The sequence below is a fragment of the Phalacrocorax carbo genome, chromosome 2 (assembly GCF_963921805.1).
Source record: "Phalacrocorax carbo chromosome 2, bPhaCar2.1, whole genome shotgun sequence".
In the NCBI taxonomy this organism is placed as follows: domain Eukaryota; kingdom Metazoa; phylum Chordata; class Aves; order Suliformes; family Phalacrocoracidae; genus Phalacrocorax; species Phalacrocorax carbo.
In genome coordinates, this window is record NC_087514.1 from 99764191 (window position 1) to 99779787 (window position 15597).

General features: G+C 48.2%; 3 protein-coding genes across 10 annotated transcripts in view; 1 reads left to right on the forward strand and 2 right to left on the reverse strand.

Annotated features, from left to right (window-relative positions):
- Positions 1 to 359: 359 nt before the first annotated feature.
- On the reverse strand, positions 360 to 4018 carry NHLRC1 (NHL repeat containing E3 ubiquitin protein ligase 1). 2 transcript variants are annotated; one of them, XM_064443673.1, is made up of 3 exons: positions 2949 to 3943; positions 2200 to 2306; positions 360 to 962 (listed from the first exon to the last, which is right to left on the reverse strand). In XM_064443673.1, the coding sequence occupies exons 1-2, from the start codon at positions 3868 to 3870 to the stop codon at positions 2221 to 2223; spliced, it is 1008 nt and encodes a 335-aa protein (XP_064299743.1). In that variant the 5' UTR covers positions 3871 to 3943; the 3' UTR covers positions 360 to 962; positions 2200 to 2220. The 2 variants fall into 2 exon arrangements, with proteins under 2 accessions (XP_064299743.1, XP_064299744.1); XM_064443674.1 differs by lacking the exon at positions 360 to 962 and having other exon boundaries at positions 969 to 4018.
- A 1793-nt stretch (positions 4019 to 5811) lies between these two features.
- TPMT (thiopurine S-methyltransferase) lies at positions 5812 to 14749 on the reverse strand. 5 transcript variants are annotated; one of them, XM_064443684.1, is made up of 9 exons: positions 14727 to 14749; positions 13594 to 13755; positions 12719 to 12811; positions 10736 to 10868; positions 10177 to 10229; positions 8657 to 8731; positions 7818 to 7903; positions 6747 to 6791; positions 5812 to 5950 (listed from the first exon to the last, which is right to left on the reverse strand). In XM_064443684.1, exons 2-9 carry the CDS (start codon positions 13731 to 13733, stop codon positions 5835 to 5837), a joined length of 741 nt encoding a protein of 246 aa, XP_064299754.1. In that variant the 5' UTR covers positions 13734 to 13755; positions 14727 to 14749; the 3' UTR covers positions 5812 to 5834. The 5 variants fall into 5 exon arrangements, with proteins under 5 accessions (XP_064299754.1, XP_064299750.1, XP_064299753.1 ...); XM_064443680.1 differs by lacking the exon at positions 14727 to 14749 and adding an exon at positions 14282 to 14353; XM_064443683.1 differs by lacking the exon at positions 14727 to 14749 and adding an exon at positions 14164 to 14275.
- KDM1B (lysine demethylase 1B) overlaps positions 14371 to 15597 on the forward strand; it is a 29309-nt gene continuing 28082 nt past the window's right edge. Inside the window, exons 1-2 of one of the 3 annotated variants that reach the window (XM_064443677.1) lie at positions 14371 to 14453; positions 14665 to 14731. The gene's annotated coding sequence lies outside the window, so the exon portion shown is untranslated. Of the gene's footprint in view, positions 14454 to 14664; positions 14957 to 15597 lie in introns of all 3 variants that reach the window. The other 2 variants (XM_064443675.1, XM_064443676.1) reach the window with 2 other exon arrangements.

Here is a 15597-nt window from a genome sequence, read left to right on the forward strand (position 1 = left end):
GCTGTTTTGCTTTGTTATCAGTGTACTGGTGGATCTCTGTCTCCTGTTGTCTCTTAAACTCCCTTGTGTGACAAAAGGAAGATGTCAGGTTTCTGCTGCATTTTCACTTACACACTGAAGAACTCAGAATTTTTAATTAGTGGTTTTACACAGTTCTTTATGGCTTCTCAAGTTAGGCACCTGCATCAAATGAATTAAGACAGAATGTAATGGTTTCTTTGATGCGGTGTTGTACAACGCAAAGCACCAAGCTTTATAGCAAAAGGAAAACAGCTGCATCATTCACAGAGGAAGTCTAGATTTTCTTGCAGTGGGTAAAGCAAGACTGCAGGAGATGGCATACGGGAAACTAGGCAGAATAAAGGCACAAAGTTTATTTTGCTTACAAACCCAAACAGTGATTTCTAGTCCTATACCGAAGGAGATAGGAGCAGAGTTGGGCAACAATGGGAGTTTCTGTGGATTTTAAAACAGCATGAGTCAAACACTTAAAAATCAGCACTTCAGCTGCTGGAAAGTTGCCTGCCTGGCAGTAGTCACTAGGAAATTTGCCCATCCGTGAGCTCAGTAGCAAAAACAAGCTCCTGGTGCACACAAAGGTTTGAGGAGATGAAAGCTCACAGCCACAGTTCAGAGGAAGGGTCCAGGTCCCACAAGTGGTATTGCGATGAACTACTAATTATGGATGAATACAGCACTGATGGTACTGCTTGCATTTTGAAACACAGCAGTTCCCCACAGGAAGCGTTATCTAATTGTTTTTATATCCCTCAAAGACAGGAATCTCCTTGGCCCCTAGAAATGAATATATAATCCAGGGGGCTGCTTCTCTGAGGAAATTTCCTTCCTGACCCCTGAGGAGGGCTCCTGCTCAGGGCCGTACACCTCCTGCTGCAGAACAGCCAAGGAGTATTTCTGTTCCTCCCAAAGGCACGTGCTGTGTGGCCTGGCAGTGGAGAAATCTGGAAAAGACCAAATGTGCAGGTCCACATATTTTTCAATAACAAAAAATGACCCTACAACAACTTTAGCAGGATATCTCCAACTGAAAAAAAGAAACCATCTACAGGGCAACTGCAATAGAGAAACTCAACTGCAACAGAGAAGCCCATAATAAAAACATATGAGGAGTTTTTCACTAAATTATTCAATACAGGAGTAAGCATATCACACTTTATTGGCAGGTCACTGTTCAATTCACCTTTACAAATAGCTGTATTTAATAATTTATCTTGTTTATATAAATGTTAACATAAGACAGATTAACACATTGTCTGAATGAGAGGGCTAAAACTGCTCCAGTTCAAAGTAACTATTTGGTAAATCACTGGTGCAGCAATACATGCAGTTATTAAATGCCCTAAAGTCAGACCAAAAGCCAGATTTTAAATTTACCGATAGGAAGACCACCTGTGAATTTCAAACTGCTAGTTAATATTCATTATTTCAGTGACTACATAAACGACCCCAGAAGTTTTATGCCATTTTAACCTACTTGTCTCTACCTCAGACAGCATTTATGTGTATATCTAACTTCCTTCTAATGCTGAACCGCCTAAGTAATTATTTTAGCAGCAGGTAAATGCCTAAAAAACGAAGCAGTGGCTTCTAGTGGGTGTTAAATCCTTGTCAAAGGCATTCAGATATACCTTAATTTCCACTGTGCAGTAAGGCAACAGAACTCAGGTCCACAGTGAAACTGTTTTCAAGGACATATAAACTGGAGTAAACCTGCTGCATATTCACAATCAACAAAACCTAATTTGGAAGCAAGGGGGGGGGGGGGAAAAAAAGAGGCTTACGTCCCCCTTTTTTCTCACCAACACTTCAGTTTTCGGCTGAATCGTGGAGTTTGGAGCGTGAGAATACCATATTAATGGCAAGACAGAGGCAGACAGTATTGGAAACCTTGCAAGCGTAGCTGTGTTAGCAGCACAGCCGACTCAACTTTATATTTGAGGTCTGAACAGAAAGACTTCAATGGGCTTTTAGGGAAAAGCTACTCACTCTGGTAACCACACACCAAATTATCTCTTGGTAAAGACACAGGCTCGCATATTATACACGAAGACCAAGTGCTCCAGTACAACTCTAATAAAGATAGGAATAAATTAGAACAGAGGAGAGCGATGCCAGAAGTGAGCTTCCCCGGTATGGAAAAAACAGGCTTGGAGCACCAATTCACTTCACATAACTCACTAATCGGTGGTAGCTCCTCCATCACAACGGTCTCAGCTGGATCTGAACTGAAGCTTCCACTTCTCCTATCATTTCGTCAAGCCAGTCTCCTTTCTTGTGCAGAAATCCTGGAAACAGAAACCACTCTGTCACTTTCCTGAGTGTGGCTACGCTTAAGGAAGAATAATGAACACTAAGTGCTGGGAAATGTAAACAAATGATCCATCACTTTCTCTCCCGGTACCTGTCAAGGTATGGAAGTTTAATTTTAAAATGCCAAATTATTTGTTTCGTTGATTCGTCGTTGACTATGGCCTGCAATGGCCAGGCCTCCTCCAGTGGATAGGCAAGAGACTCGATGTGAGTTTTACAGGAAGCACCAGCATGTTGGTCACAGAGGGCCATTTCACTTAAAAGCACTACCCAGAAAACGCCTCCTCCCTACACGCCTACTAGACCAGAACTTTGCTTTACGGCCAAAAGCAGCTTGAACCTATAGCAGTAAGCATCTAAACCCGTTCAGGTGGAGCTATATATTTTTACTGAATGATCACCGCTGTCTAAGACAACGAGGGAATTGTTTGCCGTGTAAGCCAGTCCCACAGGATAAGAAAGCCCATGGCTAATTAGAGGGTTAAAGATGGGAAACTCCCCAGGTTTCCCTAAGCATATCACGGCCTGGCTACAGACATCCGTCACTATCACGCGTCCTTCTTTGTCAAAGGCCACGGCCGTAGTATATATTTTGGAGGGGAAAACGAGGTTCAGACCGAAGCTATCCATCTGGCCAAGGAGGTCCATCTCTGCACTGAATATCTTCACCCGGGTGCTGCCGTTGTTCGGTCCTTGAGCTTTCAGGTGCTCTATTACCACGATAGCACCCGAGGTCTGGGAGACCGCAACCCCTCTCGGGCTGACGAGCCGAGACCGGATCATCTGACACTTCTTTAATTTCCCCTTCGTGAAGTCGGCCGTCAGGCGGTACAGAGCGCCTGCCTCCGAGTCGGTCAGGATTACTTCGCTCTCGGGGGTGGCATCCAAGCCCCAGGGCAGACAGAAACCTTCCCGGATGGCCAGGACCCCCCTTCCCTCAAAATCAAAGGCCTTCACGGAGCGGTCCCCGCCATCGGTGACCACCACGTGCCCGTCCGAGGTGACGGTCACATCGAGCGGGTACTTGATATCGTTGCCCGCGTCCCCCCGCTCCCCGAACCGCTGCAGGCAGGATCCGCCGGGCCCGAAGACGTGGATCCTCTTCTTGCCGTCGTGCGCCACGGCCAGCCGCCCGGACCTCCGGCAGGCCGCCACCCCGCTGGGGTTGACCAGCGACCCCCAGCCCCCCAGGGCCAGCCGCAGCCCCAGGCCCGCGGGGGCCGGCCCGCCCGCCCCGCCGCCGCTCCTCCGCCGGGCCGAGGGGAGGCCGCCGCCGGCGGGGCCCAGCACCTCCAGCAGCTGCAGCAGCGGCAGGCAGTCGCTCGTCTCGGCGGAGCCGCAGGCCCGCCGGCAGAAGGGACACTCCAGCCGCCGGCTCTCCGGGCCTCCCAAGGCCCCCACGCAGCCCCGACACAGGACGTGCCCGCAAGGCAGGTTCCGCGGCCGCCGCTGCCCGCCGGGACCGTAACGCTCGAAACACACCCGGCACTCCAGCAGGTTCAGCTCCGCCTCGTCCTCCTCCTCCTCCCTCGTCGCCATCCCCGCCGTCGTGAGGCGCTCGGGGCGCGGCGGGGCGGCCGCGGGGGCGGAGCGGCGCTGGGGCCGCCAGTACCCGCCCCGCCGGCAGCCCCGCTCCGCCCCTGGGCCGCCGGCTCCCGGGGGAGCAGCGGCCCGCTCGCAGCCCGAGGACCGCACCACGCTGCGAAGCCTCTAAAAAGCGGCTTTTACCCGCCTTACGGGCTTGCTGAACGATAATGCGCTACGTTGCAATTGCACTTTCCCAGCGTTTTTCCATAGAATCACAGAATGTCCTGAGTCGGAAGGGACCCACAAGGATCATCGAGTCCCACTCCCGTCCCTGCACAGGACAGCCCAAAATTCACACCATGTCTCTGAGGGCGTTGTCCAAGTGCGTCCTGAACATCGCCAGGCTTGGTGCCGTGACTGCCTCCCCGGGGAGCCTGTTCCAGTGCTCCACCACCCTCTGGGGGAAGCCCCTTTTCCTAATATCCAACCTAAACCTCCCCTGGCACATCTTCCTGCCATTCCCTCGGGTCCTGTTGTTGGTCGCCAGAGAGAAGAGATCAGCGCCTGCCCCTCCTCCTCCCCTTGTGAGGAAGCTGCAGACCGCGATGAGGTCTGCCCTCAGCCTCCTCTTCCCTAGGCTGAACAAACCAGGTGACTTTAGCTGCTCCTCCTACAGCTTCCCCTCTAAACCCTCCATGAACTTTGTGGCCCTTCTCTGGACACTCTCTAGTAGCTTTATATCCTTAATGTACTGTGGCACCCAAACCTGCACGCAGCACTCGAGGTGAGGCCGCACCAGCGCAGAGCGGAGCGGGACAATCCCCTCCTTCGACCGGCTGCAATGCAGGGCTTGATGCACCCCAGGACATGGTTGGACCTCTTGGCTGCCAGGGCACACCTTTGGCTCATGTTCAACTTGCCGTTGACCAGAACCCCCAGGTCCCTCTCCGCGGGGCTGCTCTCCAGCCTCTCGCTCCCCAGTCTGTGTGTACATCCAGGGTTGCCGTGCCCCGGGTGCAAAATCCGGCACTTGCCCTTGTTAAACTTCATACGGTTGGTGATTGCCCAGCTCTCTGATTTGTCGAGATCTCTGCAGGGCCCTCTCTGCCCTCAGGAGTGTCAACAGCTCCTCCCAATTTTGTGTCGTCAGCAAACTTAATTAGTACTGTATGACAATATTATTGAATATTGTAACTTCTTTTAAGAATTGGAATAGTATCCATATGGGAGCGACAGAAGGCCTGCAAAGGAAGGTTTGCATTCAGATGAGCACACAGCAGTTCTCACCCTACAAGCCCTGTGCTGGTTTGCCTGCTCATGGCTGTGTGCTTGAGGGAAGAAGTGGCACCCTCGCCAGCAACGGCAGGAACATTTTTCTCCCCATAGTCTCTCCTTTATTGTCACCCATTTCTCTTCCCTTCTCTTTCCTGCTCGATGATTGCTCCCCCTTGGTGGCCGCTGCCCAGCCTTCTCGCCCACTCATCGCTTGACTTGTAATCACGACTAACGGGGACAGAGAGGAGCAACTTGCGCCAGCTTCCTGCCTCTCTTGCCCAGCTGCCCCGTCTGGCGCAAGGCCAGCGTCACAGGAAACAGTATTTGAACAGCAGCTGCCATTGCTCCCGGGGCTGCCAGCTGACGAGGCTGGGCAGAGAGCACCGGCTGGCAACAGCAGAAAAGGAACAGGAACATTTCCTTTTCCCAGCCCTGATGATTTGAATTGATATGGAAGAAAAAGATATACTTTCAAAATACTTGTTTGTGCACAGAGTTTAAGAAAAGCCGTGCGCATCTCAAGGTAGTGAAAGCAGTTCTGTAGTTGGCAGACTCGGTAAGCAAAATGGATAAAAATGTTCCACAGGCATTTTCTGTACGCTGAAGCCTGCTTTAAGAGTATCCCAAAACATTTCTCATTTTTAAAAGGTGAGATAAAAAGAAAAGCAAGACAGGAGGTAAGTTATTTTAATTCATTTTAATCAAGCCACAAACTTCAGTATATACAGCACCTCCAGAAAATAATCTAGGCCCCATCGTCTGTGTTTGTCTGAGAAGTCATCGACTTGTTCAAGACACTTAATTTCACAGTGGTTGCCTGGAAAGGAGAAAAGAGTAACAACTTACTGAATGATTAGTCACTGAAAAATGCAAACTGTTGGGGGAAAAAAACCAAAAAAGTCTTATCCACATAGTTCCTCACAGTCCCATATGCAGTGGCACAAATGCACTGGGGAAAACTTACCCATCTCTTTTGCATTGGGATGCAACTGTCCATGCCAGTGGCTCACTGCACACAGCCACTGCAGGGGCCTCAGAAAGTTGTAAATTTAAATGAAGTGCAGTATCAAAGCTTAGCAGGAGGAACTTTTAAAATTAAATTCCCGCCATAATTCCAAGTTTCATTATTTTGATGGATTTGAGTTGTACATTTAGCCTTTTCTTCGTGTGGCATGTTACTTTTCTTCTTTGGCTACGAAAGTACAGTAGGAACTGTAGAACTGGTATGCAAAGGCCTTGTAATAAAGGCAGGGTAGCTGGTGAGGAGGTGCTGAGAAAGACAAAATGGTCAAATGGGACAAGGCTGCAGCTACAAGATCACCGAGTGCAGTACAAACCCTGGGAGAATGAAAAGATGCCAAGGGGAGGAAAGAGGTGGTATCAGTCTCTTGTGTTTTCCTCATATCTTTTGAAGAGCTGAGAATTTTCCTTGACAGCAAAATCCCCGTGGCTAAATGGTATTTATTTTCCCTGTTATTTTGCCGTGATTCCACCCCTTAGATAAGAAGCAAATTACTCTCTATCACTTGTCACAAAGTGAGGTAGAAGCGTAGAAACATGTGTGTTTTGAAAAAAATTCCTAAGGGCTAGCTGAAATATTAAATATTACTTACCAAACAAGCTTTTAATTTCAGATTCAGGAACATAAAAGGGTGGGCCTGAAAGAAAAACGGGCAAAGCTCATCAGAGAGGAGACACGGGAAGGAGACAAACATTTACCCTGCAGCAGGACAGCCAGCCCCATCCCTCACAGCTCCTGGCCTGCAACCCGGCCCCGGCGTGTAGCACCATCTGCAGGGACCAGAAAACACCGTATCCAAGAACTGGTGGCACCTTGGTGGGCCACTAAACGAACGCTTCAGGTGTTGCTGCTAGATCATCCCCAGGCTGCAGCCAGGCTAGCCACGTTGTCAGAAGTCACGAGCGTGCCGTGGATACAACCGCTCCCAGTGCGCTGTGTGAATCCCGCCAATGGGATTTACTACGGAGTTACTACAACAGCATAATTCAAGCTAAAAGCTGAATAATGTGAGAGGGAGAGCAATCAATTAAACTATTGTTGCTTATTATAACAAGACCTATTTTTTTCAGGGACAATTATGCTGAAGAGCCCAAAAGCAGCAAGAAATCTTCTTCTGAGAGTTAACATTTATTGTTTTTCTTAATACCTCAGACTTCAGTATATAATAAAAGTTATAAAAGGAGAAAATACTTTATGATTTTACAGAATATCACCTCCTCCAAGCATATTCAGGCCATGGGTAGTGGCTTGGAGAGAGGCACAGAATGGGCCACACGTTGGGTTGCGAGTATTTGGACAACAGAGCGAAGCTGACGTTCTTGGGAGAGCTTCAAGCTCCCTAGGCCAGACAGGATGTTACTCCAAGCATTCACTCTTCCAGCTTCATTGTCATAGCCGCACTTCCAGTTTCGTTTCTTTGTTAATATACCATGTCTGTCCTCCACTTACCCTTAGCAAGTCTGAATGCTAGAGAGAAAGCAAATTTAGTCTCAATCTTGGGCAACACCTGAAATTTTTAAACACACAGTTGTATCGGTGTGGTCAGCTGACAAAGTTATGCTGATAAAAAAACCTGGGGAAGACACTAATAAATCTGCCACATCTATATACAATTTGTATTGAAGCATGCAAAATCAAAACATGAGGAGTGCAAAGTTCTCACCTTTGTGTTTGTTTGGATCATATGAAACCGTAACGAGGAGGTAAGAAGAATTTTTCTCCATTAGGGTGATCATCAAACTGACATAGCTAAAAGGAGAAAGTTACGCTTTATTGTTCCAGAACTGTACAAACATTCAAGCATAGCATTCAAAATATTCAACAAAAAAGGTAACGTATTTCTATGCAGGGACAACTTGAACTGAACTGCACAGAAACTAAGCAAAGCTTAGCTCGAATTTTCACGAGCATGAAATTCATGCTATGCATGAAGCATCTCAAATAAAGGTTACTGTTTACTCTCATAAGCAAGCGTGTATCTTTTTTTGCACATTCATCTCAAAACTAACAGACAAAACGTAGTATTCACCTGCCACAGCCTAGAATACAGTTCCAAATACAGCACGGATCTTTTGAAATTACTGTGAATTCAAGATGATGTATCTAATTAAAAAATCCTGGGGGTAGGGTCGAAGTACATTTGGGTTGGCTACAGGCAAGAACAAAAAACTGGAATAAAGGGAAGGGAGGGGAAAAAGAACGACAGGAGCAGCAGATGGGGTGAAAAGGAAATAATAAAATTCAGATGAGTCTTGCAGCTCTGCTTCTGCTGGGTTGCAACAAACCACATATTTTCCCACCAAGAGGCAGGGTGGCTTCCTGAAGGAAGCTCACAAATCTAGAGTACAGCACTCTGCAACTGCAGCTGATGTTTGCGGTAGAGAAGAACTTGTGTAGGTTACTTCTTTAAATGAAAGAAGACTCAGCGACAAGTGGCAGGAGGAAAAACATGTGTCACTGCCTACATTAGAGAAAAGACAGTAACAAAGCAAATTTACTCACCGTTGTCTGTCGCATGGATTCACAGCTACTAGAGCTCCTCTGTCCCAAACCGCATCAAACTTGCCAACTACTGAGCTACAGGGAGATAAGGAAAAAGGCTTAAAAATACTAAAAGGGCACCTTCATCTTTATTCAGATACTTCTGTGAAGTCACAAGGATTCTCCAGCTAGCTGTGCAGATTCCCTATGACCTTTCTCTTACGGTCCAGCATTTTCATGATCCAAACCAATATCATCTGGGTCCCAAGAAACACCCCTGGTACCCAGCCCTGCTGCGATAGCAAAGAGGTGCTGGAATTGCTCAGCATTTCCCCATCATTAGGGCGTGCTGAGCCAAGGCAGGGAGGAAGGAAAGTAGCTTACACCCATTTGGGCTGCAAGTCTGGGGTTTTGGCAATCATACCCTGCCGTGACCCTTGAGGCAACACTAATGTGTGTTCAGCACATCAACAGTTCTTGGCCACCTTCTAAAACCCACGTGTGACTTCAAATGTGGGTTGAGGAAGGTGCCTCGTTGCTTTAGTATCACTGAACTCCGCACACCCAGCAATTTTAGACACCTCAATCCCCAGCTACGTGCCCAGGACAGTCAGCTTCAGCTTGCAATTTGTTTAACGTTAGAAAAGCTAAGTTACGCTGCTGCTTGCCTCAGTCTACCACAGCCACAGACATAATTTTTGCTCCTGGATATGCTGGCAGATGGCTTCAGTGACACTTGAGCAGAAGATCAGGTGCAAAGACACCACAAAATCTGATAAGAGATGCTTGAGGCCAGAGCACAATGGGCTTTTTCAGGAGTCAGTAATGTGGACTGTACTGAAGTATTTTGCATTTTCTGTTGTGTCTTTTAGCTAAGAGATAAGGACATTTTAGCACTAAAAATCCTGCAGAAGACATTAGTAAGTTGAGCCATGCTTCTCAAGACACTTGCAGAGTCAGTGTCTGACAATATATTATGTAGTCGCGTACGCTGGAGTGATGTAATGTACTTTAAGTCTATCAAGAAAAGTACAATAAGTAAAGCATGGGACACATATAATCAATGGGTACAGCTCACCTATGCATATGTTAATCGATAATTTGGGGAAAAAAATATATTTAGTACTTAGTTAAAGGAAAAGCTGTCTAAGAAGATACCTCTGGGTATATTCTCCTTGCTTTTACTAAGCTACTCTGAGTAAGGGATTCTGCTAGGGTTTTGCTTCGTAGAATCCATCAATAATATTAAAGACAATTTGTTTTTACTGTAAAAGCAAGCATGTTTTTCTATAACTTTCACATGACATCTTAGAACAAGAAGCCCATTTAAAGATATTTAGTCGGCATTTTTATCGAATAGACAGAGTTAGTTTTTATTGGAGATTGGCTATTCACATTTCTCATACAAGTTAGTAAGAGCTTTCTTGAGGGGACCTGTTCCAAATATTTATGGCTGATTCAAGTAAAATAATATGACAATATTACGATAGTATTAACACGTTTGATTATACAGGATTGTAAAACACACTATGTATTCCTACCTGGACAAATCATAAATACTGCAGCAGTAGAGAGAAATGTTCCCAGAGGTACTCTACAATAAAAAGCGAAGGAAAAAATACTTATCAGCAAACTATCTTTAAATAAACACTTATAGGTGTGTGTATATATACATAAATAAATATATATATTTATACATTTCATACCTTAAGATATACACATATACTATTTTAAATATACACTTAGGGGTAATGGGAAAAAACCGTGAGAGACGATTTTAGTTTTTCTTTACTGAGATATCTCTCCTGATCCCCTGCAGAGGGGTTCTGATCTGTCAAGGCATGCAACTGTCCAATTTTAAAATACATTTACTTCACATTCAGGTGCTTCAATGTCATAAGAAAAGAAGGCCAAAGTAATAAGCTCAGAAGAAGAACTCCTCAGTCCAAAACTACAACCCAGAGCTTCCTTTAAGGCCTCTTCAGGAGAGGTGAATAATTACCATGACAGAGGCATAAAAGCAGAATGACTTGTTTGCTCAGTTATGCCTGTGTTGCATGATTAACCACACCAGATCATTCAACAAGGCAGGAAACATACCTGCAACGTTTTTGCTCCTGAAATCTCTGGGACTGGCTCCTCGCAGTAAGGCAGACTGTGTTCTGCAAAAAAGTCCTTCAGCGCTTGCTCACTGACTTCCACGCCGACAACACTGTGCCCCATGTCCGCCAGCCTGCACGCAGCAGAGAGAAAGCCCAAGTTTACTTGAGGCCCACAGGTTGGGCCATTACCAAATGTGTACCTCCCATGCAGCATTCATTCATTAGGGAAACCCTGGCTTTAGGAAGCGCTGGTTTGTCTAATCCTGACTTTCTGGAGCATTCACATTTTATTAAACAGCTCCCCTCCATGATCTGAGCTTACATTAGCACCGCTTAGCATACAGTTGATGAGGACTTACAGGATTTAGATTCAATGGATTATTAATGTATTTCCACAAACTCAGTGGAAACAAAGGTGATTACACAGAGAAACTGTCTGTTTCGGTTTACAGAAATATGTTCTGCTCTGAACTGCAGCAGCTGAGGCATGCTGTCCACCCAGCTGCCTCTGCGGCTGGGCAGCAACGTTCGCCTCGGATGAAGGCAGCAGGGTGCGGTAACCTCTTCAGTGCTGCCCCTCAGCGCAACAGCAACGTGCGTCAGAGCCGCAGTCAGCTGAGTAAGTCGTTACCACTATAAACCCTGGTAACTGGGACTAACCTGATTCCTTGGGGATCCAGTTCAATCAGGGTTTTTTGGTTTGTGTCCCCTACCTCCAAGAACAAACGCTGGCTTACACAGCCCCTAATTATAAATACAACCCTGAGACGCAGAAACAGGAGTTATAAAGCAGGTGTGTTTACTGCAGCGCTGGGTGCAAGGGGGATCACTCCTCCTAACTTGCACACCACAAGTCGTGATGGACAAAGCTTACATTGCTCAGTTACATACATATGCATTAGATTCCCTGGAACTAATTATAATACTTGCATCTTAATTATGATGCATTTTAAGCCCCTTCTTCCACATATGGTCATGAGTTGGCCCATCCAGTAATCTTGTCAGTGTATTGCAAGGTATGTTGGTTTCAAGTGGTGCTCTGACTCTTATCTAGATGGAGATGTCCTTAGTTCCTTTTGCCTTGGTTTTGACTGGCACCTGCTGCTGCTAGGTTGTTTGCATCCCCCCCCCAGGACGTTCCCCATCAGGCTTGCAAAGATTACATCCTTGAGTGCCTTCTAGCCCAAGGCCCCTCACAACAGTGGCAGTCTGAGGCTGTTGCCTGTTTGTCCTGGGTGCTTCTGAGTGGAACCTCAGGGATCATGGGGTGGTTTCCAGACAGGAGTTTGGTAGTTCTTCAGTGTCCTTATAACTTTGTTTAGGCACTTCTTGTCCTGAAGCTCCTCTGTCTCCCCCAAAGCAACAAGTTTCAGTCATCATGCAGGCTGTTCCTGTTATCTTACAGCCCAAGGCAACCTCATTATCCTGGCTAAGTTTTGACCCTGGGCCCCAACATTTGCTGAGCTACACTAGATTGCATTAGTAATGTTTAACTATTTATTCCCTGAATCAATCCAGCCAAAAAAGTAAAAGTAAAATTTTAAAAAGAGGAAGTTACATTTAGCACAAATCACTTAAGTTCCCAGTGTGACGTGCCGCATGGTCCCATGAAAACATGCTCTGGCACAACCAACCTCATTGCAGGCAATGTAAGCTGTCATTGCCACCAAAATCAGCAGTGGTATGGTCGCAGCTTCAGTCAGTCTGTCCATCAGAAATTCAGCATTCTGCTAGCTGAACCTGGGACAATGAGGAGGACTTTCAGGTTAGTCCTTATCCATCCCATTTATGCTACTATTCAAAGCGCCAGCAAATGAAACCAAACTTCCTCCTCCCTTCAGCCTCTAGTGACGCTGCTTTCCTACCAGTGGGGATGCGGCACGTTTCCATTGGCCAATATAAGGCTGGGAATTCCCCTTCTCCCTCCCTCCCTCCCTCCCCACATCAAATAAGATTTTTGCTCTTATAATCTATGCTTTACCATTTCATCTCCACTGCTTTACCACAAAGCGGGAAAAATATCCTCAGTCCACTCCTGCCATTTAAAAGAACATCCAGATGCTTCTGTAGGAGCCTGCAGAAGAACAGACATATTTTTCTTAATACTGCGAGCATTTCTGCTGGCGCATTAAAAGCCAAGTGCTACTCACTATGCCAGGTAACACACAAACTCCATGAGGGAACAGAGGGTCTTAGTTCAACCTGCTTCATACCATTAGAAGCGTTAGACAAATGCTTTTAACATTCACTTTCCATTTACTTAGAAAGAAAGAAAGAAAATTTAATTTCTGTTAGAACACACTTCTCTTTGTTGTCTTCTGTTTGTCCTTTCAAGAAAACAGACGAACCAACCCACCTCTAAGAGGGCCACAACAGATAACTTGAACAAAATGATTATTAAACTTCTGTATCAATCAAATAACTTAAATGGGTCTTAAATGTAACTGTCACTGGTTGCAAGCCTATATAATCAGGTTTGCTCTCTTAGGTCCCTGTCTTCCAGTGCACAGTAATTGCTCCAATGCCCTCTGCACATGGTTTTAGGCCCCAGTTTCACAACATACCAACAGCAATGCAGAGCTTCTGCATCAGATAATTTAAGATTCTTAGTCACGCTATCCAAGCTTTATAGTTTAAAACCTGATTTTAAAGTTTTAAATGCAATGCAATCCTTTCTTTCCTCTGCCCTTTTTTGACAGACGTAGGTCACAGAAATATTTGTTATTTTACTTTCTAGCCATGTAATTTTCCTTTTGTAAACGCTCCATCTTCTGTTAAGAGTTTTTTGAATGAGTCAATTCATTCATCTCACAGCATTTCTTTAAGCAGCTTAGGCAGAAGAGCAAAGTCACGTACGGGTGCCCTTGTTCCTTGTGAAACCCGATGTTACCCGTTTCCCATTTTTGCAGCCATTCCTCCTCGGTCACCACTCTGTCTCTCTGCGACCCAGTATCAGCGCCTTCCGGCAGCCCGGCTGCATCCACTGAGCGGTCCATCCTCCCCAGGGAGAGCTCGTAGCTGTGAAAAAAAGAGAGAAAAATTACCCCCAACCCAGTGAATAGTTTGGAACTGGCTGCTCTTACGTTCTAGAATCAAATAAAATTTAGTATCGTTTAAGAGATTATAATTTAGCGACTATTAAACTGTGGCTGGATTGAACATGACAGAGCACACTCTTGCTGCCGGTGGCTTTGGCTAGACTTTCCCTCCCGCAGCGAAGCCTGCTCAAACGCACCCCGTTACCCCCTACGGGAACACGCCGCTGACCTCCCTCCCACGTTGCACACATCGGGGGAAGCCGCCCAGATGGCGGCCGCGGGGGGGTGACAGACAGACAGACAGACAGACAGACGCGGGCCCGATCCCGGGGCCGGTCAGCAAGTAGGTCGGTGCCGACGCTTCCTCCCTCCCTCTCTCACGTGAAACCTGTGGGCTGACCGCGGGGGCGAGAGGCGGCCAGGGGCGAAGGGGGGCTCGGAAGGGCCCGGCGGGGCTCAGCACCCCCCTTGTCGCCCCCCGCCCGGGCGGCGGCGGCGGCGGGTACCTGCGGGGCGGCGGCGGCGGCGGGTCCCGTCCCGCGGGGGGCGGCGGGGCCGGGGCGGCGCCGCCCCGCCCTCCCCCTCGCTACGCACCGCGGAGAGCGGAAGCGGCGGCAGGAGGAGGCGGGCTGAGGGTGCACGGCACCGGGGAGAAGGAGGAGGAGGAGGATGGTGGTGGTGGGTGACCCCTTTTCCCCGGCTGCAGCGCCCGCCGGGGGGGCGCCTGTCCCCCTCCGCGGGCAGCGGGGCAGGTGCGAGCGCTGCCCCCGTCCTCACCTCCCCGCTCCTCCCTCCCTCTCTTCCTTCCCCTCCTCTCTCTCCTCCCCCTTCTCCCTCCTCCCTCCCTCCCTTCCTTCCCCCTTCTCCTCCCTTTTCTCCCCCGCTGCAGCTCTAGCAGGAGACGGCGCGGACACGCGTGAATGTGGTCTCCGGCCCCCGAGTGACCCGGACCCGAGGTGAGTGCCCGGCGGCTCCGCCGTGCCGCCCCCAGCAGCAGCAGCGCCTCCTCCTCCTCCTTCTTCTCCTCCTTCCCCCGCCGCCGCCGGCCGGCACACCCGGGGACCTCCCCCCGGCTCCCCTCCGGGGACACCCGTCCCCCGGGACCCCCTCCCGCGGCCCCCGCCGAGCGCGGCCGGCCCGGGGCGGGGACAGCCAGCGGGGCGCCGGCCATTTACTCGAGGGTGAGTTTTGAAGGTGTGCGCACGTCGCGGTCCCACCTCCCCTGGGCTGTCAGGCTGCTCGCGTTTTTCCTCCCCCGTGTCAGTGTGTCTGTGTGGTTTCTGTCTCCCCCCCAGCCAACTTGCTGTCACCGTACAGGTAAGCCCCACAAAGCTTTCCTATTTAGGCCACGCATTACAGACAGATGAAATGTTACAGAATGTGACAGTGTATTATGCATCGCTATCTCTTTCTGCTTTTAAAAGGGCTTATTTTCTTCTCATCCGATACGATAATGTTGATAGGATGTAGAGTCATATAAAGCTTGGTAAAGGAAGCAACGTTTGCTTGTTCTTTAAAAAGCTGCGGTGTTTTGGGGGGGTGTTGTTTGGGAGCAGAAGTGGGGACACAGTGGCGTGCAACTGGAAGCAATGGCCTTGCTTACACTTATAGAATCATAGAATGGTTTGGGTTGGAAGGGATCTTTAAAGGTCATCTAGTCCAAGATCCCTGCTGTGAGCAGGGACATCTTGAGCTAGATCAGCTTGCTCAGAGCCCCGTCCAACCTGGCCTTGAATGTTTCCAGGGATGGGGCATTTACCACCTCTCTGGGCAGCCTGTGCCAGGGTTTCACCACCCTCATAGTAAAAAATGTCGTCTTTAT